The sequence below is a fragment of the Heterodontus francisci genome, chromosome 2, assembly GCF_036365525.1.
Source record: "Heterodontus francisci isolate sHetFra1 chromosome 2, sHetFra1.hap1, whole genome shotgun sequence".
NCBI classification, from domain to species: Eukaryota; Metazoa; Chordata; class Chondrichthyes; order Heterodontiformes; family Heterodontidae; genus Heterodontus; species Heterodontus francisci.
Genome location: NC_090372.1, coordinates 193,976,852 through 193,989,077, shown reverse-complemented (window position 1 = coordinate 193,989,077; position 12,226 = coordinate 193,976,852). Strand labels below are relative to the sequence as shown.

At 44.3% G+C, this 12,226-nt stretch overlaps 1 protein-coding gene across 6 annotated transcripts in view; it reads right to left on the bottom strand.

Annotated features, from left to right (window-relative positions):
• ncapg2 (non-SMC condensin II complex, subunit G2) overlaps window positions 1–12,226 on the bottom strand; it is a 159,137-nt gene that overhangs the window by 90,256 nt on the left and 56,655 nt on the right. For all 6 annotated transcript variants that reach the window (XR_010969404.1, XM_068015001.1, XM_068014998.1 and 3 more), the window contains exons 7-10: window positions 6,733–6,827; window positions 5,893–5,962; window positions 1,749–1,835; window positions 795–887 (exon numbers count right to left, since the gene is read on the bottom strand). Coding sequence is in view for 5 of the 6 variants with exons in the window: in XM_068015001.1 (XP_067871102.1) it covers window positions 795–887; window positions 1,749–1,835; window positions 5,893–5,962; window positions 6,733–6,827 (345 nt within the window). In the remaining variant the exon portion in view is untranslated. The remainder of the gene's footprint in view (window positions 1–794; window positions 888–1,748; window positions 1,836–5,892; window positions 5,963–6,732; window positions 6,828–12,226) is intronic.

Here is a 12,226-nt window from a genome sequence, read left to right as displayed (position 1 = left end):
TAAAGTGACAGATGTGAAAAATGTGACATAACACAAATATATCATTAGTTTTCTAGAGCCAGAGAGGTTTTTCAGCAGTAGTTATGAACTTAGTATCCTGTTACGGACCCAGTCACAGCTGAGACAACAAGGTGTGACTTTTTCAAGGGTTTTTAATAGCGAGACTAATAGAGTAAAAGGACAAGTTCTTGTCAGTTCAGTGATTTCTACTTGATTAGAGACTGGGGGGACTTCAATAGTGCACCCTATAGGGAAGTACAGAATCATTGCCAGCAACATCTCGAATTCCACATTTAACTGCACATGTGGAGACTCCAAAAGTTCCTGTCAGTTTCAGAGGTGTAATTATGGTGAATGCTGACAGTTTTGGCTTCATTACTACGGCACGATTTGGGCCACTGTTAACACCAGAAGGCAGAGAGTGTCTACATAAAGAGAACTCATTACTTATGATCCAGAAGATGCTGTGATCTCAATTCTATTAATAGACTGTACTGAAAGTTTAACAGTTAAATTATGTTGCTGTTCCCTATCGCAATGCCTCAGAATATCCCAACCCCAACTATGGGGGAGTTTTCAACACTGGGCTTGGGTTGTTTACTCTTGCTTTAGGTAATTATAATAATGGACAACGCTTTTAACATTTCCTGAAGTTTAAATTCACCTTTTTTATTTTGCAAAATCCATCAATATAAAAAATGGTCCTGATTTAACTTATAAAATTACCTGTTTAACATGAAAAAGGGTATAAAAATAAAGACTCACTAACTTCATCTATAAAGCTACTGTATTACCTTTAGTGCTCGCCATAGAATAGGCTGGTACAGACGATGCAGCATTTCATCAACCCCCTGACGTAGTTTTTGCTGATGAAAGTAACTTAACAACTGCAAAAATAAATTCATACATTGGTAACTGTTACAATTTAAACTTCTAACAAAAATGTTTACTTGTGCCCATGGCAAAAGGCAACTACTACAGCCAAGCTAGCATGCAGGATCCAAAAGTCCACTTTATGCAATAAGAAACTGAGAACAACATGCTTAACATCAACCCTGATAATCCTGGGGTATACACTTAAAATAGCCCAAGATCCAAGCCTCACAATTTCTTCAGGCGGCTGATAATCACATTACAGATAATGCCCATTTTAGGTACATATCCTTCCTTACCCTCATTACATATCATGGCCTCATTGTGAGCCACATCTCAGTTCTCTATATTAGTGCCAACGTGGGAAACAAATTTAAAAATAAACAAAGAGGGTAGTTTGCATACAAAACATGTTTAAATTCAATAGGAGGGTTATTTTGATAGAAAGTAGGAAATGCTTTAGATCTGGAGCTTTTGCCAATGGTCAAGAGAAACCATTGAAGGGGGAAAACACAAGAAAACATCAAGGCGACCGGCAGAAACAAGCGATTCAATAAAGAGAAATGACTCGCACCACAGTAAGATTCTATACCTCTAACAGTAGCCTGTAGTTGAAGGAGTGCAGGACTGTATCACTTGCGAGGCTACAGTGAGTAAAACATTAAAATGACCCTTAATTCATCGCTTATATCAAGGGGCCCATGTTCATGCAGAAAGTGAAACAAATGAGCAGCATTTATAACGTGTGTACCAATGTTTTACCAATTTTTCACTGCAATCTGTTACTGCATTGGTAATTAATCGATTACAATGTGCTGGGCAATTGTCTACAGACCTTTTCTATAAACTGAAGATAGCTTAAAAATTGTACACACCTCTCGTACTTTAGAATGGACTGGGGAATTTCTTGGAAGATGAACTCCATGATGCATAAAATCCTGGATACAGCTGTATTCAATAGTCTGAGAGAAACAGAAAATCGTTTAGCAATATGTAATCACCTAGGGATTCTAAAATTCAGCTTCCTGACAAGCAACTACTGATAATCAGATGATCTTCGAATATATAAATAATTTACAAGGATGAATTAATGGCTATTTTGCCAAATGAATCTATTAGTAGTGTAGATGAGTACAGTACACCTATAATACATGAAAATTAGTTGACAGGAAAGTTTTGGTACTGTTGTTTGTATAATAATGTAAATATTTATAGCAATTTAAATTGTTTAAACCAGAAGCAGGAATATTTTCTGTCAAACCTGCTGAAAGTGTGTAATACTCTACCTTTTTGGCCCACAATTTCAATTTAGCACCATTGCACTTGCTCCTGAGGCTAAAGGTCTGTGCTCTTCAAAATGTTACTTTATCTGCAAGCAGCCCTGCTGGGCATTATTACAACAATGGCAGATGGGCGATCGAAAGTGGCCCCACAGTTCAGTGATGTCCTCCTGCTTATTCTCCTCCCGGTTACAAGGGAAAGGCGGAAAGTCCTTTTCTCCAGCGATGGCAAGAAGAGGTCCTCCTGCCTGACCAAGCCTGGACAGATTGCAGAGGTGAGCAGCCATGGGGTCACCCAAAACAGGGTGATTCCGTACCAAGACCAAGCATCCCTTAGGTATTGATGAAGGGCTATGTCCGTACAACCGTGATGTTGGCGTTTGCCAATGCTCAGTATCTGCATGCTTGCTCTTTCAGGAGACGATAGCCCACAACAGCAGGGAGGCATCCAGGACTGGATACGGGGTGCCCGACCTGAGGCTGCTGTCACAGGCTGAAGAGGAGGCGCTGGAACTAGCTGGGAGACAAGGAGCACATGCCATTTCGGACGTGGAGCTCGGGGTCCCAATTGACGAGAGTGATTGTCAAGCACAGAAAGATTCAAAATTTAATCTCCTATGCTGTCCTCGACCAACATGTGTACTATAACACCTAAATGTCTGTTCTTCTCATTGTATCTTTCAGGACAAGGCTCGCCAAGGCCCCAGGGACCGAGGGAATGAAGACCACCTCTGAAGACTAGCAACACTTAGAGGATGCACCGTCCCATGACTCTCCTGCACCTTCCACATGCACAGATACTCTCACTTTGGTGGGTATCTAATTGATATTAGAATCATGATCACAATCTGGTGACAGCACCACGCGTGCACCCAAGCAGCTAGCTGAGGCTGAGACAGCCCAGGCCTCTGACAGTGAGAGGACTGCCCATGTCCTGGCCCATGCTGAGCCCCAGGCTGATGATGAGCCTCTGGTGTTGGCAGCACAAGCCATACTGGAGTTGCAGGGAGAGGTAAGGCAACATCTGGCGGAGATGCCACAGCCCATGCGCAGCCTTGAGCAGACGGTGGGGGAGTCCACCCATGCCATGAGTGCTGCACGTCCCAGGCATATGAGTGCAGGACTTCCTCCATGGAGAGGATGGTGACCCTCATGGAGAGCCACATTTCACCGATGCTCAATCACCTGCAAACCCTCATCTTGGCATGAGTGCAATGCAGTACTGGCTGGGCGAGAGAAGGACCAGCAGCATGGAGAGTGTTCCCGCTCCTGGTCCTTCTCCAGACAACAGAGGTTCCAACGAGCCTCAAGGCGGAGGAGGCTACGCGCCACATCTAGGGCTCCCCAAAGGGCGATCAGAGTGGACACTGGCGCCTCAGCCCCTCCACGAGTGAGTCCAACTCCAGTAGCTGCAATGCCAGAGGACAGCCCTGCACTGGTGCAGGAGGCCCTCAGGTAGCCAGGGCCCTCCAGGCCTCAGGCTCACAGAGGATGACCACCGAAGTTATCCCAAGCCAAGGACAGCCTGATCAGTAGCCGTCCTCCAGTACAGCTGCCAGCACAGGGGTTAAACTGCGAAAAAGCACCCGCAAAAATTTAAAAAGACACCTTGATACATATGAGTCTTCACAGGCGAGACGTATTTGTCATATGTAGTTTAATTAAGTGTGCTGTCTGACAATCATTAACCTTCATTGTCTGAATAACACATGCCACCATGGATTGATTAAGTGCCTTTCCATTACATTGAGCCTGACAGTACTGCCAATGTAAGCAATAACATTGCCATGCCAACATGCACAATGTGACACTGCATGGATTAAGTCACATGGGCAATGGCTCAGTTAGCTGCTGCCAGTCATGCTAGAGAGATGGATGATACAGAGCCAGAAGACTTCCGATGAGATGCAGGATGGTCTTTTGTGCTCTGAGGAACATGTGTTGAACTTCAGGGATGTGGAAGCGCTCAGTTATCAGTTGTTGCCTTGCCTCCCTTGCTCGCTACTTGCCATGTCGGCCCTCCATCACGGCTCTCTGTGCTCCCGTGAGTGGTTGTTCTTGGTCACCCTCTGTTTCCTCATCATCGGAGGATGTGTCCTGCTCCCATACCTTTTCATCCTGCAAGGGCTCCCACCTCTGGACTGCAATGTTGAGCTGTAAGTAGCAGACCACAACGATGTGCCCAACTGTATCTGGTGCATACTGGAGGGCTGCACCAGATCTATCGAGACTACGGAGCCGTGGCAGGCGTTGTAGTGCTCTCCAACATCGTTGCTGGGGTTCCTCACCGGCGTCAGAAGCCACAGTCACTTTGAGGGCAACAGGCATAGAGCGACCACCAAAGCCATTGGTTGCAGGTCATTATTCAGTAGTGCGCATAGCTGTGTGAAGGCCTCTCTAGACATCCGCGGTCGTCTGACACTGGCGCTCAGACATCTGGAGGTTGTCATGCAAGTCCTATAGATTGGCTGACATGTGGGGGCTATTCTGCGCCTCGGTGGCGACTGCTGCTCGCACTTGGGAGATTCCCCGTGGGCTGCACCTGCCTCTTGGGTCTGACTCCTGCAGAGATGACTCATCACGGCAAGGGGATCCAGGAACACAGGGTAGATCATACCCATCTCTCTGCTCCTAGTCAATTTGGGTTCCTTCAAAAGGTCACTCACACCTATATGGACAGACATTTGTGTTAATTCCAGCTTCAGCAGTGTTCCACCATGAGTATGTTATGGCATGACGCTTCACAATCAAACTTTAGATAAGTGTGAACCAATCATTTAATTTGCCTGCACTGGACCACAGACAACAGCAACCTGAACAGTTTCCCAGTTGTCCCCCAGCGCCAAACTGTTTATCCAAATGCACAGTGGACCCCTTCCCCTCCCAACAGACAAATGCAGAGTAAACCCGTTCCCCTTCCCGACAGACGAATGCAGAGTGGACCACTTCCCCCTCCCCTTGCCGATTTACGAAAAACGGAGGCAGAGTTCCAACACCCCTCATTTCTGGCGACTTCACTACACTGCAAATGTCCAAGTTCACTACAGTAAAGAATAAGAGCAGGGCATTATTTACTAACCTTTGCGGGCACCGAGGACTCTCACCTCAGTGGCCCAGCTTTCCAAGGGCGGTAAAGTGAAGGCTCGCAAGTGCCGCACGTTGAGCTCAAGATTGGAAACAGCTGCTAAGATCGTGGGGAATTCCATTTAAATAAATGTAGAAAGGTAATTTAAATATGCTAAGTCAACTCCCATCATAGAGCAGCACAGCGGCCGCCACGGAGCTTCCCCACCACCGGGAAGATCGGGGCCCGCAATCTCGTCATTGGGTTCCATGGTGGCCGCTGCCGCTCCAATTTTCCGCCCCCCCCCCCCCCCACCCCGCCCCACCCCCACTCCACCCGACGTCGGTTTAGAAAATTAGATTTTTGTGTCTATTTGGCCAATATAATCATACATTTCCATTTCTAGGTGGTGGTGGTGGGACAGAGAGAAATAATCCCCACAACCCTCAATAGAAAATGCCATACCTCTCCAAGAAAATCTACTTTAACCTTACGTATCATTATCTGAAGATTAGGGGAACACAGGGGGGTTGTGTTTCATTTCGGGACAATGCTCACATTACCAGCTAACGGGTGTATAAGATTATATTTTGGTTTGCAGACAATGAGGGCTAACCTTTGAAAGTGGACCCTGGGGTTGAACAAGAGCAATGTCTTAAAATTGTTAACACTCACCTTGAGAAACATTCCTGATGCCTTCTTCCAAGCTCTAAAATATACTTCAGCTACATAAGCCATCATGGATCTACAGACAAAAAATACAATCACAAGCTTTGTCATGGCAGCGTTAATGACAATATTACAAAAATGAAAGGATTACAAATACTATTCCCATTTAGAAAAAGCACTTAAGTGTTACATGGGATAGTTCAGTGTTTTGGAACTCCAATGTGGTGCTCTATAGGGTAGCATGACACACCTGAAATTCATAAGTCCCAAATGGCAGCCACATCATCTTGCCAAAATGCAGAGTAACGGTTGGGGAAATCTCAGCATTGGAATATAAATAACTGCAGAGCTAAGGCTAAGCACTTCCCCCCAGGAAAAGTGATCACTTCTGCACCTCCCAGTTACCAGTTGCACACTGCAATTGTCAGAGGCAAGGTAGCACATATCCTGTCTGGCCCTAGCCCAGGATGAATTCTCAAGTGCCAGGTTCAGGATAAGGAGATCGTAATATTACAAATAGAATTTAAAAATTAATGTAAGGCCAAAACAATGTTTGTATAAAAGCACCTAGCAATGGCCGTAGCATTATTTTTTGCTACATTAACCAGCTCTTTCCTAACACTAAAAACATAATTTGGTAAATCTATCAAAACTCCAGAATATCTAACTTGATAACTCATAGCTTAAGCGTTCATAAAATTCTAACAACTGCCAAAATGTAAGGTCACGATATACTTAAATCAGTTCACGCATTCCTTAATTTAAATTAATACTCAATGCACGCTTTTCCTGTCTTACCCCCAACCCCCGCCCCACCCCACCCCACCCCAAGCACTTTGTTCATACTTAGGAAAGAAGTGCAGCTGGTTCTTGATGGTACCATGGATCATCTTGATGAATTCCACATCCCAGCTAAACAAAAAACTTAAAAAACGCCTTCCCTAAAAAGAAACAAGGAGCATAGTGTAAACGCACAACTGGAAAAAAAAGGTAAAGACGTGCATTTATATAGCGCTTTGCAAGACTACTGGACGTCCCGAACCTTACACCAATGAAATACTTTTGAAGTTTAGTCAGTGTTCGAAAGTAGGAAGTGTGGCAGCCAATATGCTGTTTGTGAGAGTTTGCTGTGTGTAATATGATAATGATCATTTTGGGACAGATATTGGCCAGGGCACCAAACATAGCTCCCCTGCTCTTTTTCGAAATAGTGCCACGAGATTTTTTTCTTTAAGTCATTCATGGGATGTGGGTGTCGCTGGCTAGGCCAGCATCTATTGCCCATCTCTAATTGTCCTCGAGAAGGTGGTGGTGAGCTGCCTTCTTGAACTGCTGCATTCCATGTGGGGTAGGTACACCCACAGTGCTGTTAGGAAGGGAGTTCCAGGATTAAGGGGAGATGGTTAGATTCTCTCTTGTTGGAGATGGTCATTGCCTGGCATTTGTGTGGTGCGAATGTTACTTGCCACTCATCAGCCCAAGCCTCGTTATTGTCCAGGTCTTGCTGCATTTCTACATGGACTGCTTCAGTATCTGAGAAGTCACGAATGGTGCTGAACATTGTGCAATCATCAGCGAACATCCCCACTTCTGACCTTATGACTGAATGAAGGTCATTGATGAAGCAGCTGAAGATGGTTGGGCCTTTTATTTATTTATATTTTACATCTACCTCAGGGGCAGACAGGGCCTCGGCTTGACATCACATCCAAAGCCAACACTCCAACAGTGCAGCACTCCTTAAGTGCACTGGAGTGCCAGCTTTGATTTTTGTGCTAAAGTCCTGGAGTGGGACTTGAACCTTGTGACTCAGAAGCAAGAGTGCTACCAACTGAGCCACGGCTGACACAAAGACACAAACTGGTACTCTATAGTGATCTTATCCCAGAAATGTATTTTGACAGCAAGACGGCCATAAACACATTACATGTACATAAAAGAATTTAAGAACCTAGGAGCATAAAAGACGCAGGAGTAGGCCTGCTCTGCTACTCAATATCATGGTTGATCTGATTGTGGCCTAAATTCCACTTTTCTCCAGCCCCGCATATGTTAAAAACTGTCACCTTGTCTGCCCGTAACTTAAAGCATTTTTTAACTAGTATTTAAGTCCTTAAACATCTAGGTTCAGATTTGTAATACAGAAAAGTAAGTAACATGATAAGGTAGAACAGCTAAGTTGGAAGAAGGCTAATTTCAATGCCACGAGAAAGGATCTAGCCAGGATAAAATAGAACCAAAGACTGACTGGCAAAACTGTAACAGAACAATGGGTTATCTTTAAGGAAGAGATGCTTCAGGTATAGGCGAGGTACATTCCAACAAGGGCGGAAGCTGAGGAATGAAAAACAGGGCTCCTGAGTTGACAAGGGAGAGAGAGATTATCATGAAACAAAAAAAAGAGGGTGTATGATGCATTGCAGGTGAATTCTTCAAGTGAGAACCAGGCCAAATACTATAAGTTGAGAAGGGAGGTGAAGAGGAAAATAAGACTGACAAAGAGAGAAAATGACTCTCAACTGCTACTTTGCAATGTTTTAGGTGATTTGACTATACCAAGTACCACTTATTAAATGAATATAATTCAGGAGAAATGCCGTGAACAACAGATGCCCCTCTACATTGCTTTCATTGATCTCACCAAAGCCTTTGACCTCGTCAGCAGATGTGGTCTCTTCAGACTACTAGAAAAGATCGGATGTCCACCAAAGCTACTAAGTATCATCACCTCATTCCATGACAATATGAAAGGCACAATTCAACATGGTGGCTCCTCATCAGAGCCCTTTCCTATCCTGAGTGGTGTGAAACAGGGCTGTGTTCTCGCACCCACACTTTTTGGGATTTTCTTCTCCCTGCTGCTTTCACATGCGTTCAAATCCTCTGAAGAAGGAATTTTCCTCCACACAAGATCAGGGGGCAGGTTGTTCAACCTTGCCCATCTTAGAGCGAAGTCCAAAGTACAGAAAGTCCTCATCAGAGAACCCCTCTTTGCTGACGATGCTGCTTTAACATCTCACACTGAAGAGTGCCTGCAGAGTCTCATCGACAGGTTTGCGGCTGCCTGCAATGAATTTGGCCTAACCATCAACCTCAAGAAAACGAACATCATGGGGCAGGACGTCAGAAATGCTCCATCCATCAATATTGGCGACCACGCTCTGAAAGTGGTTCAAGAGTTCACCTACCTAGGCTCAACTATCACCAGTCACCTGTCTCTAGATGCAGAAATCAACAAGCGCATGGGTAAGGCTTCCACTGCTATGTCCAGACTGGCCAAGAGAGTGTGGGAAAATGGCGCACTGACACGGAACACAAAAGTCCGAGTGTATCAGGCCTGTGTCCTCAGTACCTTGCTCTACGGCAGCGAGGCCTGGACAACGTATGCCAGCCAAGAGCGACGTCTCAATTCATTCCATCTTCGCTGCCTTCGGAGAATACTTGGCATCAGGTGGCAGGACTATATCTCCAACACAGAAGTCCTTGAAGCGGCCAACACCCCCAGCTTATACACACTACTGAGTCAGCGGCGCTTGAGATGGCTTGGCCATGTGAGCCGCATGGAAGATGGCAGGATCCCCAAAGACACATTGTACAGCGAGCTCGCCACTGGTATCAGACCCACCGGCCGTCCATGTCTCCGCTATAAAGACGTCTGCAAACGCGACATGAAATCGTGTGACATTGATCACAAGTCGTGGGAGTCAGTTGCCAGCATTCGCCAGAGCTGGCGGGCAGCCATAAAGACAGGGCTAAATTGTGGCGAGTCGAAGAGACTTAGTAGTTGGCAGGAAAAAAGACAGAGGCGCAAGGGGAGAGCCAACTGTGCAACAGCCCCGACAAACAAATTTCTCTGCAGCACCTGTGGAAGAGCCTGTCACTCCAGAATTGGCCTTTATAGCCACTCCAGGCGCTGCTTCACAAACCACTGACCACCTCCATGCGCGTATCCATTGTCTCTCAAGATAAGGAGGCCCAAAAGAAAGAAATAATGCACAATAAAAGCTAAAATGTATCTTTTAAGTTTGCTATTCAAGCAACTAGTTGGCGTCCCATCAGATGGGGGAAGATGGTGGCGTGATAGCAATGTCACTGGATTGGTGCTTACATGCAGGTGCAAAGGCCTTGAAAATGCAGTCTAAAATTTATAGAAATGCAAAGGAAAAGATGTAAATAGACAACCAATAGATGGCAGTATAGCACAACTTATTAGGGCTTCAATACACCATGCCACAGAGCACAGGAGGAATCTACACCATTGATTCTCCTCACAGCAAAGGAGATAGTTCAACAGGATGAGTGACTAATGTTTGGTTATACTTCATAACCAGAATAAGAGCAACAAATTGTTAATCAGTCTCTTATTATCCAGGAAATTACACAGCAGAGTTCAAGTGAATAAAATAAAAATCACAGATAGAAAAAGGCCATTTAGTCCAGAGTTTATTCCTCCAGTACCCTAATTCTTCCACTAGAGCATTCTACTACATTTTGAGCATTTGAAAATTATGGAAAATTGTGTACAACTGTGAATAAGATTGGTGAGCTACAAGCACAAATAGCCGTGTGGGAATACGATGTAGTGGCAATAATGGAAATGTGGCTTAAAAATGGTGAGGACTGGGCACTTAATATACAAGGATATAAAGTGTTCAGAAACGGTAGAGAAGGAAAAAAGGAGTTGGGGTGGCAGTATTGGATTAGGGAAGACATTGCAGCATTGGAAAGGGAGGATGTCCTTGAAGAGTCAAGGCCAGAATCCATTTGGTTAGAGTTGAGAAGCAAAACAGATATGATCACTTTATTCATGGCATTCTACAGACCTCCTAATAGTTAGTGAAAGCGCGTGTGTGTGTGTGTGTGTGTGTGTGTGTGTGTGTGAGTGAGAGTGAGCGAGCGAGCAGGAAAATCAGAGATATGCAAAAACTATACAGTAGTGATACTGGGGGACTTTACTTACCCAAATGTCGACTTGTCTGCCTTGTCCAAAGGAAACTCTCAGCTTTCACAGAGATAGACAGATGGTCACATGACAGTTTCAGTGTATTCTCTGGTACCTTCTAACAAGATTCAACTTTAGGAATTTCAATCTCTCAGGCCTCAGGATTCCAATATTTACACTTGGAGGGGTTTGCCCTTTCAATGTTAATGTTCCAGGGTGGCTTTGAATGTCGTGCTAATGGAAACAATCTCTGGTATCTCAATGAAAAGAGAAAGCCACTGTTTTGGGTACAGACATGTGTCGCCTCTTGGATGCCTTGGAATGTGCAAGGTCTTTCCAATGCAAATTGTGGTGGCCATCTTGGCTGTTAGTTTTTTAAAAAGTTAACTGTAGGATATTTTTCATTAAAAGTTTTGAACCAATGAATTAAAATTCTTCATTTGGCATAGCAGGTTTTCTTGACAGTCACTAAGAAAGTGACAAAATATTGGTAGAAGTGGAGAGAGTACAGGCAATGGATAGAATAAAAATTGAGGAGAAGGAGGTACTAAAATGGCTGGCTATGCTTAGGGTAGATAAATCACTTGGTCCAGGTGGCTCGCATCCTAGGCTGCTAAAAGAAGTGGGGATAGAGATAGTGGAAGGGCTGGCTATAATGTTGCAGTCTTTCTTGGATACAGGGGAGGTACCAGAGGATTGGAGAGTGGCAAATGTGACACCCTTATTCAAGAAAGGGTGTGAGGACAGTCCTAGCTACAGGCCAGTTAGTTTAGTATCAGTGATGGGTAAGGTTTTAGAAACAATAATCAGAGAAAAATGTTGGCACACACTTGGAGAAGTTTGAATTAATTAAGGATAGCCAGCACGGATTTGTAAAAGGCAGATCATGCTTGACTAATTGAATTTTTTGATGAAGTAACAGAGAAGGTTGACGAAGGGAATGCAGATGTTATTTATATGGATTTTAAGAAAGTATTTGATAAGGTACTATATAAAAGGCTGATTAACAAAACTAAGGTTCAAGGAATAGGAGGGTTAGGGTCCAACTGGATAAGCTATTAAATATGTTATAGCAGGTCATTTAGAAAAAATCATGATAATCGGGCAGAGTCAACATGGTTTTGTGAAAAGGAAATCATGTTTAACCAATTTATTGGAGTTCTTTGAGGGAGTTACATGTGTTATGGATAAAGGGGAACTGGTGGATGTATTGTACATAGATTTCCAGAAGGCATTTGATAAGATGCCACATCAAAGGTTATTGCAGAAAATAAAAGCTCATGGTGTAGGGGGTAGCAGATTGGCCTAGATAGAAGACTGGCTGGCTAACAGGAAACGGAGTAGGCATAAATGGGTCATTTTTTGGTTGGCAAGATGTAACAAGTGGTGTGCCACAGG